Source organism: Diabrotica virgifera, chromosome 9 (genome assembly GCF_917563875.1).
Source record: "Diabrotica virgifera virgifera chromosome 9, PGI_DIABVI_V3a".
In the NCBI taxonomy this organism is placed as follows: domain Eukaryota; kingdom Metazoa; phylum Arthropoda; class Insecta; order Coleoptera; family Chrysomelidae; genus Diabrotica; species Diabrotica virgifera.
In genome coordinates this window covers 56,728,932-56,746,687 of record NC_065451.1, presented here as the reverse complement: position 1 = coordinate 56,746,687, position 17,756 = coordinate 56,728,932, and the positions used below count along the sequence as shown (strand labels likewise).

Below are 17,756 nucleotides of genomic sequence, written 5' to 3'. Positions count from 1 at the left end.
CAACTTCTAAAAAAAAACGACCTATTTGCGTTTTTAGGTAAAGTAACGGTTCATCATACAGATACCGCAAAATGAAGTCAAGAGACCTAATGGTTGTTTTCATAAGGGAAAGTTATTCAGCCAAAAGTAGAGTTGCACAAGTTTGACTTGAATGTTTGACCTTGACTTGAGTTTGACTTAATTTCAAGTCAAACTCAAGTCAATCCTTCTGACAAATATTTCAAGTCAAGTCAAACTGGTCAATCATAGAAGTTTGAAAATTCAAACTGTTTGTCAAACTAGTTTGAAAGAGTTTGAAAAATAATTTATTTAGTAGATATACTTTTTTGTCGAGATACACATGTTAGTTGCCAATTAAGATAAGAAAATTAATAATACAATGAGTGCCACATAAAAGTCAAAATTTTCAATGTGTTTTAATTTAAAACTTTTAAATGTAGATATTTATTTTTTTCGAATCCTGAGAAAACTAATAAGTATTTTTGAAAAATTTAAACGCAGAATGAAAGATTGCGTTATTACCGAGGGCCGAAAGTCTCTTAGAATAAATAAAAAGTTTCTTTGGAATGAAATATTTGCAAATAATAATAACACTAAATTTTCCTTTCTATCTTCACCCCCGTAACTTATTAAAATAAACATTATAGCAGTTTTCAGGAATGTTCGTCCCTCAGAAATAATGTAATCTTTCAAGATGCGTTTAATTTTTTTTTAGCTTTTATTAGTTTTCTCGGGATTTGAAAAAAAATTAATACATTTAAAACACATTGAACATTTTGATAAGCGACATGTTACGCTTATGCCCCTAAGGATTACAATAAAATAAGACTATTTGATTTTTCAATGGACAGCTCAAAATAAAATGATTTGGAATTTTTATGACTTTCTTTTATTAAAAAAGGCATTTATTTATCTTAGGACCAGTTCGAAAAGACATGTGGTACCAAGCTTCTAATTCACTCGAAAATATGTACCACAATACAAAAGTTAGTATTGCTGTATATTCGTTGGTATTTCTTTAAAATTCAAAACTAACCATAGAGTTATTAGACTTGGATCCCGCGTACAAAAAAAAGTTGATTAATAGCAAGCTGAAAATTTGATAATAGCTTAACGGTGTCTAGTCGGACAAACTTTGATGTACGGGAACACTGGAACAGGGGAAGCTTTAATTGTGGAACAATTTAAAAATTTTGGAACGTCAGATTACGAAAATGTCCCATGTATTTTGTCGGTCAGAACATCCGATTGATTTGTTACCCTTTCATTAAACTCTCATGCTCAAATCAGACTACTATTACTAACCAACATGATTCCTGTCATTTGACATGTTCTTCGTGTTCCACTCATTAAAGTGTCCAGTTGGTGATAAACACCAATCTGATTTTTGCATGAGAGTTTAATAAAATGGTAACAAATTAATTGGAAGTTCTGTCCGACAAAATACATGGAAAGTTTACGTAGTCTGACGTTCCAAATTTTTTACCTTTTCCACAATTAAAACTTCTTCTGTTCCAGTGTTCCCATACATCAAAGTTTGTCTGACTAGACACTGTTAAGCTATTAACAAATATTCAGCTTGCTGTTAATCAACCTTTTTTGGTACGCGGGATCCAAGTCTATATGGTTTTATATCTACAATTTAATTTTTTTTTCGGATACAGGCTACAAATGTTGGGTTTAAATTAAAAAAAATTAGTGTATAAATATGCATTAACACTAGCAAGTCTTGATTAGCATACCTACCTAGAAAGTCAGAGGGGATCATTTTGGCCCTAAATTTTTAAATTAAGAAAAAGTCAGTTTAAAGAAATTATATTAACTCTAGACGATATAATCTGATTTTATATTTTAGTTTTATTGTTTAACACATTCGCTGCCTATCAAAAACTTTTGGAGCACCATACAGTTTACAGTTTTTGACATTTCCCACGCATTGCCTTGTTATAGCCCTGGCACTGATTGGAAGTAAGATTTCCTTTATAAAATATTTTGAACTGACTTTTTTTCGTTTTTGGATAGTAACAGTAGGTACTGGTTGTCGGTAGAATCGGTGTTGCTGGGTATAGTACCAGATTTCGAGAGACAAGGTATGGAGCCCAGAATTCTTCACACAGCCGACAAATAAATTTTCGACGAAGACTGAGTCTACTTTCAGCTACTTCTTAATAAATAATGCATGACATTTATTGCTCCTAAGTCAAGAGTATTATAAAACACGTGAAAAGGCCATCGTCTTGAAATAGCTTTTGTAGCATAAAGACGCGCCATTTGGTTGTCTCGACCAACCCCATATTTGGTTTGTTCCAAGTAACCCCTATAAAAATTCACTATTTCAGGAAGTTTTTTTCCATAGACAGCAACATCCACTGATTGGTGTAACGACCTCAACAAAATCACATTTTTGTCACTCTTTCCTTGGTGTTCAGTAAGTGTTATTTTTCGTCGCTCTGGAATATGAGGGTAACATAGGTAAAATTCTCTATCTTCACACTTTACGCTTAGAAAATCTTGCTTTCTGTTGCGATTCAAAGTACCCACAAGACTTGTTGATTTCTGTTGCAATACCTGGGTCAATTTCAGCGAAGTGAAGTAGTTATCTGTCGTAACATTTTTGCATTTTCCCAGTTGATATTCCATTATCCGCAAAACAACGTGTTCACCATTAATTGTACCTTTATTGCGTAGATTTACCATTTACAATAAACAAACAACAAACATACATAATAATTTTACCTATCCGACAGGAATTTTAAAGAAAGACTCGTCGAATTTCCTAGAAAACGGTAATAACTTACACAGGGCAAATTTGGCCCCTTCAGACTCCTATGGTAGATTTGTTGGAAAAACCACTTTATAAATTTAGTAAACAATATTTTTTTTGTGTTAAATAAGGCTTTGTACCAAAATATTAAAAGTCATAAAATATGAAATTATTATTGCCTCAAATAAAAAAACTACAATATCTTAAATTCGCAACAGGGGCCAAATTGGCCCCTCCGACTTTCTAGTGTTAAGCTTTCTTAATAATTATCCTAACTGGCGCGTTTATTGGGTTTTATTTGTCTGTCTGCGGTTTAAATACCGTATCAGCCAATACGTTTCTATGTTTATTGAAATTTGTCAAAAAAAATTTTTTTACCTTGTTTGGAGAGGGGGGGAATTACCCCTACCCCTCCCCTCTTCCACCGTTGATCCACCACTGAACAAATAAAGGCGTAGGAGGTCTCATTTAAAATTGAAAATAAACACGTTGCGTAATATTCAAACTTTTCAAACTGTTTGAAGGTGTTTGAATTCAAGTCAAGTCAAACTTTTTTATACAAAAAGTTTGATTTTCAAGTCAAGTCAAGTTTGTTGAGTAAAATTAAACTAGTTTGACTTGATGCATCTCTAGCCAAAAGGTCTCCTTTGAAATGTAACTGAAATGGAAAGTAGCAATAAAACATTGCCATACCCATTCCCGCTTTGAATAGAGTGGAGTACCTAACAGGATCTTAGTAGTAAACTTCTTGGGAGGTTCTTTAACGGTACCTTTTATACTAAACATATTACAAAAACAGGAGCTATATAAAATAAGAGACTTTCGGACTATTTCCAAAACATTGTGTTTTGGCAAAGCTGCAATAAAAAAAATGGTCCCGTTTATAATAATAAACTCAGTTATTTGCAGATACGGCCATAGGCGTACCCGTAATTAGTGCTAATGGGCTTGAAAATTACTCCAAAAGGTATATTATTTATTTACTAATCCTATTATATAAAACAAATTAATTATTTATATGGGAAATAAGCCACAATTAAAATGAAAAAAATAATTTTATTAACGTTTCTATGTTTATTGATATATAATTTTTTTTTATTATAATTTTTATTATATAATTATTATTATTATAATAATAATTATTAAATTAATAATTTTAAAATAATTATATATTCTTGAGTTGGGGTTAATTTCATGTAATCGAATGAACTATCTTTCAGTAAGTCGTCCCAGGAACGCAACTCATAAATATTAGCAATATCATTTTAAAGTCTTCTACTTTAAAATGTATAATATATGTCTGAATTGCCAATATAAATGAGTGAGATTAAATAAATTATTAGAAGAATTTTTTTGCTTAGCAACAACACTTTTGTTTATTTTAGTAATATTTTGTATTTTGACAACGGCACCCGATTTGGGCGTCGAAACGTTAATAAAATTATTTTTTTTCATTTTAATTGTGGCTTATTTCCCATATAAATAATTAATCATAAAAATGCCACAAGGAAATAGCTTCAGAACAACATATAAAACAAATTTGACAATATATTATATAAATATATTAGGTCTGGATTCCCCGTATGAAAAAAAGTTGATTAATAGCAAGCTGAAAATTTGATAATAGCTTAAGGGTGTCTAGTCGGATAAACTTTGATATATGGGAACAATGGAACAGGGGAAGTTTTAATTGTGGAACAGGTTAAAAATTTTGAACGGCCAGACCACGAAAACGGCACATGTATTTTGTCCGACAAAGCAGACTTAAACTCTCCGAACAGAGATTAAACTCTCATGCAAAAATCAGACTGCTATTTATCACCAAATGGGCGTTTTAATGAGTGGAACATGTAGAATATGTGAAATGACAGGAATTATGACAGGTGATAAATAGCAGTCTGATTTTTGCATGAGAATTTAATCTCTGTTCGGATAGTTTATGTTTGTTCTGTCGGACAATTTTTTTTTATATATTGGCATGGACTTTATGTCATTCGGCCAGTCACAACATGAGTATTAGTGTCATGTGTAGTGTGTATGTTGAGTAAGTGTCTTGTTACTTTGCAAAGTCGACGTCATTGTCTTTGCAAAGAGACGCTAATTGTATCCGAACGTCTGCGGTCCCTCCGGTGAGTACCGATCCCACAAGGACAGAAACTATATTCATTCATTAATTTATAATAAATGAAAAATTTCTGACCCTGGTGAAATTCGAACCCACAACCTTTCGGATTTTTTCGATCCAAAGGCAGGCGCTCTTACCACTGAGCCACGGAGGGGTCATCGGACAAAATAAATGTACCGTTTTCGTGGCCTGACCGTTCCAAATTTTTAACCTGTTCCACAATTAAAACTGCCCCTGTTCCAGTGTTCCCATATATCAAAGTTTATCCGACTAGACACCCTTAAGCTATTAACAAATTTTCAGCTTGCTATTAATCAATTTTTTTTCATACGCGGGATCCAGACCTATATATTTATAAATATCCATAATACATTTATTTATTTTGGGCCTGTGTTTTACTGAGTCTGTTGTCTGAAAATATTTAACCGCTACAGTATGGTTATAATATTGTGGTAGGTCACAATTCGCGTCATAAAATTATCAGCAATATTGAACTAGTTCAGAGAAATAAGGAAAAAAAATATCGTGTTGGTGACACATCCCCCTCCAGGCTGAAACCAAATTTTTCGAGTAATAAGGTCATCTATAATAATAACCTATATGTTTCCTGCAGCCGATTTTGATGATATACATAGTTATAAACAAATGACGATCAAAAAACGGTAAATTTTCGCTTTTTTCGTCTATAACCAAAAAGTTAAGCATTTTAAACAAATTTGAGAGTAATAAACTCATAAACCGTATAAAAAACTTCAATATGGCGTTCGCTGAATATGTCTATCCTTATTGGTTACTTAGAAAATTGCCAAATAAATCATAAATTTTGAGTTTTTATAAATATTCATAACTTATGTAAAAATTAACTTAGAACTTTCTTATTACACGGAATGCTGAGACTTATGGTGCTTAAATTATACCCTAAATTCCAAAGCAATTGGTCAAATAGTTTAAAAGTTATTTAATTTGTTTATCCAAAATTAATTTTTTTTGCAACACTGTAAGTCAGAAAATGATGAAGTTACAGTAATATTTTGGATAGTTTATGAAAGAAGAAAATTTACAGTATGAATTTAATTTAAAAAAAATGACAAAAAATAATTATAGATATTGCAAAATAATTTTGCAAAAACATGTGAATTAAAAAAATGGGGGGGCTAACTTTGTCCCTAAATGTCCTAGAACAGTTGTTTTTCTTTCTAAATGTGTATAAAAATTCAGTCTTTCTAAATATGAAAAAATAATTTTTCTACGGGTAACGGTTAAAAAGTTATTCTAATTGTTTATAAGTAAGCAAAGAATGGACATGTTTTTGCAAAATAATTTTACACTGTTTAAAATTATTTTTTGTCATTTATTTTAAATTAAGGTAATAGTATAAATGTTCTTCTTTCATAAACTGTCACAAGTATTATTGTAACCTCATAATTTTCTGACTTATAGTGTTGCAAATAAAATGAATTTGGGAAAAATAAATTAAATAACTTTTAAACTATTTGACCAATTGCTTTGAAATTTAAAATATAATTTAAGTACAAGAAGTCTTGGCATTCCGTGTAATAAGAAGGTTCTAAGTTAATTTTTACCTAAGTTACGAATATTTATAAAAACTCAATATTTATGATTTATTTTGCAATTTTCTAAGCAACCAATAAGGTTGGACATATTCAGCGAATGCCATATTGATGTTTTTTATACGATTTATGAGTATCTTACTCTCAAATTTGTTTAAAGTGCTTAACTTTTTGATAATAGACGAAAAAAGCGATAATTTACCGTTTTTCGATCTTCATTTGTTTATAACTATGTATATCATCAAAATCGGCTGCAGGAAACATATAGGTTAATAATATAGATGTCCATACTACTCAAAAAATTTGGTTTCGGCCTGGAGGGGGATGTGTCACGAGAAAAACCTTATTTCTCTGGACTAAACAGCACATTTTTTTTATTACATAATGTTCAGTTTTGTTTAAAAAAGAGATTTCCAAAATTTATCGCCTCAAAAACTCATAATAACTTATCAATACAAATTTAAAATCTTCTGTGTATCTAAACCATTTCAAACGACCCAAAAAGCGGACAAACGCTTGTGAAGTCACATCATTATATTTCATAATGACATTTATCTTATGTCATTGTAATAATATATTATGTCTTAACAAAAACACTAAAATATTATTCAGAAATAGCAACTTTCAATTATAAAACTGTTCTTGTTTGTCTGGATTTATATGAGTGCCGAAACTAAATCCATTCGCTAATTTTACAATTTTTTACTTTATTAATAATTTTTTGTATCTTATCCTAAAACTAATACTAATATTAACCTCTAACAGACAATTTTACTAGTAAATAATTATTTGTGTATTTTCTTTAATATTGTTTTATATTTCCTTTTGTATTTTTTAAAATGATGTTTTTAGAGTTCCACAGCAAAAACAGCAATATTCTCATAAAACTGAGTGTCATAACGAATGCCACACCTAATGAATTAATGGCGAGGTCATCAAATACTATAATAATATGACGTCACGACCAACGAGGGTTTTTGGGCTGCCTGCTATAATCTGAATTTTCTCTCGATTTTAATCATCTTTAGGGGCCCAACAAAAGACAAAAATAACTTTTTCTGCTTTCCACTCCTGGCCAAAAAAATCCGGACATCTTAAAAAAGGGTCATTTTTGATGTCTCGAATCTCCTAAACCTGTTGTCCAATTTTAGTGATTTTTTTAATATATTATAGCCTTATTCTCTAAGAATATCGATGTAGTAAAAGTGTTGCTGAATAGGTAAATGTTATTGTATACCGGGTGTTACAACAATACTGTGTTTTTTTCTCAAAGTTTGGAACACTCTGTGGAATATTCTAGCATTTAAAAAATATTGAAATTAAAACTCAATTGTAGCATTTCTTAACATTCTGCTTTTTGACTCATTCACTTATGTTGGATAATGAGTTAATTACTTTTTGATGACAACTAGCCATGTTCTTCATGAATACAGGCAAAATAAGTGCAACAAACTTTAATAGGTAATTCGTGAATGGGAAAACATGAAAAAATAATGACCATTTGATTTATAAACGTATGTCTACAAATCTTTCGTTTCCGAGATACGGGATGTTGAATTTTTTCTTACACAATGACGATTTATTTATTGCTCTAAAACCGGTTGAGATATGTCAAATGAAATTTGGTGAGTTTTAAGAGGTAGTTATTTCGCATTTTTGCTCGATAAATGAAATTTGGCGAGTTTTAAGAGATAGTTATTGCGCATTTTTTGACATACAATTATGTATTTTATATCCAGTGGCGTGCATACGGGTCATATTACCCGGTCGTATAACCAGTATGCACGCCAATGGTAAATATAAAATTTTTAGTTGTGTGTCAAAAAACGTGAAATAACTATCACTTAAAACCTACCAAATTTCATTTGCATATCTCAACCGGTTTTAGAGCAATTAATAAATCGTTAGTGTGTAAGAAAAAATTCAACATCCCGTATCTCGGAAACGAAGCATTTGCGGACATATGTTTATAAAGCAAACTGTCATTATTTTTTCATGCAAAATTAACCCTTAAAGTTTGTCGCACTTATTTAGAAACACCCTGTATTGATAAAGAACATGGCTAGTTGTTAAAGTACCTAACGTTTTCATTAAACAACATAAGTGAATAAGTCGGAAAACAGAATGTTAAGAAAGCCTAAGGCTACAATTGAGTTTTAATTTCAATACTTTTAAATTCTAGAATATTCCACAGGGTGCTCCGAACTTTGAGGAAAAAGGACAAATTTACCCGTTCAGCAACAGTATTACTACATAGAGATTCCTAAAGAATAAGGCTATAACATACAAAAAAAATCACTAAAATCGGACAACAGTTGTAGGAGACACGTGACATAAAAAATGACCCATTTTTAAGGTGTCCGGATATTTTTGGCCAGGAGTGTATATTACAAATTATGTTCTGTTGTGATTTATTGCATTTTTCTGGAATTTAAAATTTATGGAAGATTTATGGATTATGTTTTGAATTCTACTTCTTTAGTAATATGCTTGCTTATATTAGTTTATCTAACCGTCATGGTTTAGCAAAAATATTAAATTACAACACGCTTCTTTGATATTTAATTACTTTAAATGCCAACCTAAGGTAAATACCTAATTTTAAACTATGTAAACTGTTAAGCTTATACATCTTAAACTTACCTCATAGTAATTACATTGTGTAAGTTTGTTCTCACTTCCTTCTGATATACAGCAAATAAATTGGATTTTGTTGCTGTTAATCCCATTTCTTGAACGAGTCCTTTCATACTTTGGTAGATCTTATCTAGTTCGTCAGGTTGGTAGATGTTGGGAACATCGCCGGAGTTAAGAATATTATTCAGGTCTTCGAGAAATGACTCAGATTTAATCTAAATGAAAAAAAATATTAGTTTATTTATATCGATACAAATTTGTAAATTATATGAACTATTTAGGACATGACATAATGTTTTGTTATAACAGCAAATCTACTAAGATGTAAATTAGAGCTGGAGGGTCAGATAATACAACTAGACCAGGGCGCATCTGTAAAAATATAGGGTGATTGATTAGTAGGGTAAAGCTCAATAGCTCCGCTATAGAAATAGATGGCAATAAAAAATAATAATAAAAATTTTAGCCACCTTTGAGCTTGATATTACAAAATTAGTTAATTATTTATATGGGAAATAAGCCACAATTAAAATGAAAAAAATAATTTTAGGTGATACAGTAGCGATCAACAGGTAGCCAAAACGCGTTCCAAACGCGTTGGTACAGAGCCCAATTTGAAAAATATATTAATATGTGGAAATTACTCGGTAATTAAATACAATATTAAAAAAACGAGCCTGTACCGCCATTAAGAAGAACAAAAAAAATACAGTTTCTTCAAATAAACTTTTTATCCGATACCTAGATTTTTTGTCATTTTGGAACTACTAATGAAATAAAAAATTTTAGTAGTTCCAATATGACACAAAATCTAGGCATCGGATAAAAAAGTTTATTTAAAGAAAGTGTATTTTTTTGTTCTTCTTAATGGCGGTACAGGCTCGTTTTTTTAATATTGTATTTAATTACAGAGTAATTTTTACACATTAATATATTTTTCAAATTGGGCTCTGTACAGCCATTCTTTATTATATTACGAATACGTGTGCCAAATATCTCGAAAAAATATTCAAAATTACAGCCGCAATCTTGGAACGCGTTTTCGCTACCTGTTGATCGCTACTGTTTCCTCTTAACGTTTCGACGCCCAAATCGGGTGCCGTGGTCAAAATACAAAATATTACTAAAATAAACTAAAGTGTTGTTGCTAAGCAAAAAAATTCTTCTAATAATTTATTTAATCTCACTCATTTATATTGGCAATTCAGACATATATTATACATTTTAAAGTAGAATTTAGTTGTCTTTTTAAAGACATATCACATGCTATAATTTTTTATGACGCATATTCTTGAGTTGGGGTTAATTTCATGTAATCGAATGAACTATCTTTCAGTAAGTCGTCCCAGGAACGCAACTCATAAATATTGGCAATATCATTTTAAAGTCTTCTACTTTAAAATGTATAATATATGTCTGAATTGCCAATATAAATGAGTGAGATTAAATAAATTATTAGAAGAATTTTTTTGCTTAGCAACAACACTTTAGTTTATTTTAGTAATATTTTGTATTTTGACAACGGCACCCGATTTGGGCGTCGAAACGTTAATAAAATTATTTTTTTCATTTTAATTGTGGCTTATTTCCCATATAAATAATTAATCATAAAAATGCCACAAGGAAATAGCTTCAGAACAACACAAAATTAGTTAGAATGTTACAGGGTGTTCGATAACACAGTGGCAGACCTAACTTATGTTTTTTTAAATAGAACACTCTATATTTTATTTTATGTTCGAAATCCTGTTAACTTCTCCATCACAAAAATATAAATAGACAAGCCGGAAACGGCGGGTTCGTTGGGAAAAATATTCCCATGAGATATTTTTGCATAATCACATTCGTGAGACATCCCAGAATAAGGTTCAAGAAGTCGCCCACGAGAAAAGTGGGCCAATTTTTTTTTAACAATTTTTTTTAATCAAATTGCAAAAATCAATATTTTTGGCGCGGACTAATTTTTTTTAGATTTTTTGGACCATTCTGGACAAAAAAGGTCTCTTATAATTTTTATCTAAAGTTGATCTTTTTCGAGTTATAAGCATGTTAAAATTTGAAAAACGCGAAAATGGCCATTTTTAAGACTTAATAACTCGGTCAAAAATTATTATTTTGAAAGTCAGAAAGTGACTAAATCAAAGCTTAAAGTCGCCGTTACATGATCCTGAAGAAATATGTGTCATTAATTTACTACTAAGCTGTTATTTTTAATTAATAACAATAAGTGGTTATATCGTATTGACGCTGCTGTAAATGTGAGTGCGAGTAAGATGCACAATTGGACTGCTGGAATGGCTTCTCTCTCGCACTCAGCATTTACAGCCCTGCACACGTGCATTGCGCTTATTATTATTACTTAAAAATAACAGCTTAGTGATAAAATAATGACAAAAATTTCTTCAGGATCTTGTAGGGGGGGCTTTAAACTTTAATTTAGTTATATATTGACTTTCATAATAATAACTGTTAACCGAGTTATTAAGCCTTGAAAATCGCCATTTTTCGTTTTTTTCAATTTTAAATTGCTTACAAGTCGAAAACGATCAACTTTAGAGAAAAATTATGAGACCTTTTTTGTCCAGAATGGTCCAAAAAATTAAAGAAAAAATTGTTCGGGCTAAAAATATAGATTCTTGCAATTTGATTAAAATTTTTTTTTTTTTTAAATTGGCCCACTTTTCACGTGGGCGACTTCTTGAACCTTATTCTGGGATGTCTCACGAATGTGAATATGCAAAAAAATTTCATGGGAATATTTTTCCCTTCGAACCCGCCGTTTTCGCCTTGTCTAAAAGGTTTGTAATGTTATACAGGGTATTTACAAAGTTATAACCAATTTTGAATGAAAATCATAACAAGTTCAACTCCCTGTATAAATAAAAATAAGCAAAACAGCAATGGTTTATTAATGCCTTATTTTTTTATTTATTTTTAAAATTTTTAAAAATTATTGATATTGCTAATTTTCTTTATATCAAATACAGGGTGAGTCAAAACGCAAGTACATTATTTTCTCAGTAATATTAAATGGAACACCCTGTATTTTATATCATTATTAAAAAGTAACATTAACGTACTTTAATTTTTATATAACATTCCCTATGCCCAAATTTATTAGTTTTCGAGATATTTTCATTTTTCAGAGCAAATTATTTTAGGTGTTTAAATTTATTTAAATTTTAAGTAAGCCATGACTGAATTGACAATTGAAGATTACCGATTATCAATCCGGTAATCAATGTAACACTGTAGCAAATAAAGAAATAAAAATAATTTATTAGTAATACATTTTACAAACAAAAACCCAACCACTACATGCAACATTTTTGAAAACATTAAAAACTATCTTTTTATGTAAATGCAACAAATAAACAAAGAAAATTAGTAATAAATTTTACAAAAAACACACAAACACAAAATAAAATATTTTGTGAAGACAATTAAACACTACGTTTGTATGTAAATGTAACAATGTAACAAATAAAGAACGAAACATAATTTATCAGTAATACATTTTGCAAAAAAACATGTTTGAAAAAATTAGAAGCTACTTTTAATAAAATATTTTTAATATTTCATTACATAAGGTGTTAAAAATTATCTCCTAACACATTTATGTACGCCTAAAAACGATCATTGAATGAGCTACTTACTCTACGGAGCATTTGTAAATTAACACATCGAAATACACTTTGTATTCTATTTCTCATCTCATTCCTTGTTGTTGGAGGTATTTTATAAACTTCATTATTAACGTAACCCCAGAAAAATCAGTCCAGTTTATTAAATTCTGGTGATTTGGGTGGCCACGCTACTGGTCCAGCGAAAAATGAAAATATCTCGAAAACTAATAAATTTAGACATAGGGAATGTTATCTAAAAATTAAAGTACGGTAATGGTACTTTTCAATAGTGATATAAAATACAGGGTGCTCCATTTAAAATTACTGAGAAAATAATGTACTTGCCTTTTGACTCACCCTGTATTTGATATAAAGAAAATTAGCGATATCGACCATTCTTGAAAATTTTGACAATACGTTAAAAAATATGGCATTAATAAACCATTGTTGTTTTGCTTATTTTTATTTATATAGGGAGTTGAACTTGTTACGATTTTCATATAAAATTGTTTATAACTTTGTAAATACTCTGTATAACATAACAAACCTTTATATTTTTGTGATGGAGAAGTTAACAGGATTATGAATTTAAAATAAAATATAGGGTGTTCCTTTTAAAAAAACATAAGTTTGGTCTGTCACTGTGTTATCGAACACCCTGTAACATTTTAACTAATTTTGTAATGGGAAGCTCTTAGGTGGCTAAAATTTTTGTGATTAACTTTTATTGCTATCTATTACTATAGCGGAGCTATTGAGCTTTACCCTGCTAATCAATCACCCTGTATTAGTACATTTGGATGTTGAGAGGTGACTCATATTTTTTTGCAGAAATGTCTTTAAAATAACTCATATAATAATATTTGAGTTATCCTACCGCTCAAAAGGGTCCGGAACATTGTTTAAATAATCAAAATATCAAAAAATGAAGGAGAAATTCGATTTTTTTCTTGGTTTTTTGATTATAATTTTAAAAGTATTCATTTTCGATAAAAGTTGCACTGACATAAAATTGTGTAATTAAATTTACTATAATATTAGAACCTTCATATTTCATTTAAAAAAACATTATGATATGATGAAACAATACTGTAAATTCCATTAAGATCAGTTTATTAGATTTTGTAAAATAAATTTTGCAATCCAGCTTTCGCAAAAATTATTCATTTTTCAAAATGTTGCAGCACTGAAAATAAAGCAGACAGCAAGTTACATTTTTTACACCATATAAAAGAATACTGTACCATTTATTTGCAATTTGCAGAATTAAAATAGGTTAACCACCACGGCGTCAAGAATTTTTTAAATAAACATTAATTTTTGGTGCTACGCGCAGGAGAGCGGATACGTTCGCTCTGATTGGGCATTCCAATGACCTTTGATAATGATTGATTAATTTTTATTACATTTCAAAATAAATAAATAAATTTGTTTATTGCAAAATAAAAACACATACTCTGTCATTTGAAATAACAATTTTTTTAGCAAAATCTTTCTTTGTTCATATATTTTAACTTAGAAAATAAAAGCGTATTATTTTTAATTATATGCAATTGTTTAAACAATTTTTCACAAACAATAATCAAATTAGTTTGATTTTTAGGAATTAAAATATGAACATCCAACAAAATATAGAGTAAGAAAATAATATATTAGATAAAAATTGGAAGAAATTTTGGTGGAAATCAACTTGTGTGAATCGAACACCGCTGTCCTGCGCGTAGCACCAAAAATTAATGTTTATTTAAAAAAATTCCTGACTCCGTGGTAGTTAACTGATTTTAATTTTGCAAATTGCAAATAAAAGCTACAGTCTTCTTCTATTTTTAAACAATTTTTAAAAAGCTGGATTGCAAAATTTATTTTGAAAAATCTATTGAACCAGTCTTAACTTTTACAGTATTGTTTGATCATATCATAAAGTTTTTCTGGGTGAAATATGAAGGTCCTAAGTTTAGCAGAAATGGATGAAAAACGTAAAATGCAAATACTTGTTTTTTATGTTTTTTTCGCAATTATTGCTCTTTTGCAACAAGGGTAACAATGTTAAAAAATTTTAACCAATCGTATATTGTAGGAAATTTAATTATACAACTTTTATGTTAGCATAATTTTTCTCGGAATTGAATACAGTAAATTCCATTCCGTGTATTCCGTTTAAAGTTATAATCAAAAAACGAAGAGAAAATCGAATTTTTCCTTCAGTTTTTGATATTTTGAGCATTTAAACAATGTTCCGGACCTTTTTGAGTGGGAGGATAACTCAATTATTAGTATATGGGTTAATTTCAAGCAATTTCTGCAAAAAAAGTAGAGTCACCTCTCAACGTCCATCTCAAAACAGATCCCCCTGGACTAAAAAGGTGATGAAGTTTAATGGTGTAGGCATTACACTATCCAGCTACGGAAAGCTCGAAACAGAAGTGGAAGATCAAGTGAATAAAGCAAACATAGCCGCAGGTTGCGTGAATGAAACAATATGGAGAAATAAAAATATCGGAAAAGAAATGGAAGGCGGAATTTACAATCAGACCAGAAATAGTATATGCGGCAGTAATACGAGCTGACACAGAGAGGACAAAACGAATGCTAGAAACAGCAGAGATGAAAACCTGTCAAAAAACTCAATGGTAAGATGTAACCTCGGAAACCTTTTTTTGGATGGTGCTAGAAAGGTCACCAATGGAGACACTGCGACGGCAGCCAGATGGTAGGTGGAGAGCGAGTCGTGGGTTCGAAACTAGCTTTTGGAACGTGGAAGGGAGCCAATAGAAGAAATAGGTAAAGATAAGACAAGAGAAGGTAGATAAGAGAAGAGAGAGAAACAGATAAAAAGATAGGTAGGTAAAGTTACCTAAGATAAGAGAAGAGATACAGGGCGCCACTTAACTTTTTGGGGTTGAAAGGGGAAAACTAAGAAACCTTAGAAACGGAAACAGGTAGGTAAGAAAAGATAATGAGGTTCTGAGACCAAATACAAGAAAAGATATAGACAGTTAACCCTTAAGTACTAACACACCGTCTCTCAGACGGCATCGTTTGTTGAAAGTGGGATATTTCCATTCCTAGAAAAATTTGAAGGTCATCCGTTTATGACTTTTCAAGTTATGTTGTTATTTACTAGTATTGAATTCGGCAATTTGCTGCAGGTTGTTATTCGAAAGATATTTAGACTCAAAGTGTGATTTCCGTCTAATAGACGGGGTGTTAGTGTTTGTGCCCAGTTCGTCATTAAACATAATGTGCCCCAGTTCGTCAAAAAGTTCAAATAAGGGGATAAAGACTATGAGGAAACTCTTTTGAAATGACTTGATGAGGTAGAAGACGACGTAAGCGAAGTGGGATCAATTTGTGATGAAAATGTTGCCACTGACTACCATTGCTACACTGTACAAATTTTAGTGCCTGTCAGTTTTTTTTGTTTTAATATTTTTTAAATTTTTTTTTATTTTCATGTTTATTACTCCTTGTTTAACTCGATTATAAATTTTTATCAAGATTCTTTAATTTGTTTCATTTTTATCACACTTTTTTTCAGGAATAAAAAGTCGCACAGACAATCCTTCCATTCTTGTTATAATGTTTTGTATTTTAATAAATACAGAAAAACTAGATCAATTACTGTGTTTTTTAGATAAGTAATACTTTCAGTAAGTCATCGAAATATTTTTTTGCATTATAATATTTAACAAAAGAAAAATAACCAGTAAAATGTGAAACCCGTCTGTCAGGCGGTTAGTTAGTGTTTGCGCCATTGATTTAAGATGTTAGTACTTAAGGGTTAATTAGTTCATATTTAGCGGTAATTTCTTTTATCAGGGAACTTATTAATAGTAGATAAATAAAACTAGTGAAATAAATAAAAAAACAATATATTACCAAATGGCTCACCAGAAGGGTGAGTCCAAAAAAAAAACACAAGAAATAAAGAGAAAACAATGTATATACACCCATCAAAATTGCACCAACAATTAATGTGTTGTGGTGTACAGTTAGAAATAAACCAAAATTATGATGGAATAAATACAAGTAACATATTATAACAAAAACATGCACAATTAAAAACACAGTAAAGAGAGCCTGGTTATGAATAAAAAACAAATCAAGCATCGATCGTGAAAAGTCTCTCTTTACTGTTTTAGGGCTTATCTCGAGATAACTGATATGGTAAATTTAATGATTGAATAGAAGATATAAAGTACAAAGATATAATAAAAATAAAATGCAAAACATACAAAGTTAACAAACGTTTACTGTTCAAAAATCAAAAACCAACCCGCACTTGGTTTTATTAACAAAAAGCCAATCGCACAGCTATTAATGAATTAGTTAATGTACTTGGTTTCGATAATGAAAAGTTTACTAATGAATAAAAAACTATTAAGGAAATCGCGGATGAGATTCATCGAAGGTTAGCCTTAACCACAGATGAAGATATGTTGAGGTAGATAGCCCTTAGATTGCTCTATTTTTGGAAATAGTTTTAGGTAGGATTATTAAGACACTTACAGATACTCTGCCTCTTAATTTGCACTGACTCTATATTATTTACTTTACTTAGTAAACAATCACTGAAGTTATTTGGTAATTGAATCCAATCGGATGTTAGATCCAATTACAGATACGATACGAGAGTGAATATCACTCAGATAAGATATGTTGTAGGTAAGGTAAATGGTAAGAAAGATATACGTTACTCTAGAGACACACGTCTGTACTTCCAGCCATTCAGCCGCTAAGTCCCCTTCGCAATCTTTTTGCGATGCTTCTTCCTTAAAAAAAGTGGGGATATCTTCCTCTCAAAAAATCGAACTTCAAAAAAACCGACCTAGTTTGGTTTTTAGGTAAATTAACCGTACATCACACAGATACCGCAAAAGAAAGTCAAAATACCTAACAGGGGTTTTCGAAAGGGAAAGTTAATTGAAATATTACCGAAACCGAAAGTGATCATAAAACCTGGTATTGCCCATTCCCTCTTTGAATAGAATGGAACACCTAACGGAATCTTAGTAAACTTTGGGAAGTTTCTA

At 30.5% G+C, this 17,756-nt stretch overlaps 1 protein-coding gene across 1 annotated transcript in view; it reads right to left on the bottom strand.

The window, feature by feature from the left end:
* Nucleotides 1-17,756, bottom strand: part of LOC114339583 (dynein axonemal heavy chain 1-like) — a 452,416-nt gene that overhangs the window by 94,311 nt on the left and 340,349 nt on the right. Inside the window, exon 13 of the mRNA XM_050660135.1 lies at nucleotides 9,104-9,312. Within this exon, the coding sequence (XP_050516092.1) occupies nucleotides 9,104-9,312 (209 nt within the window). The remainder of the gene's footprint in view (nucleotides 1-9,103; nucleotides 9,313-17,756) is intronic.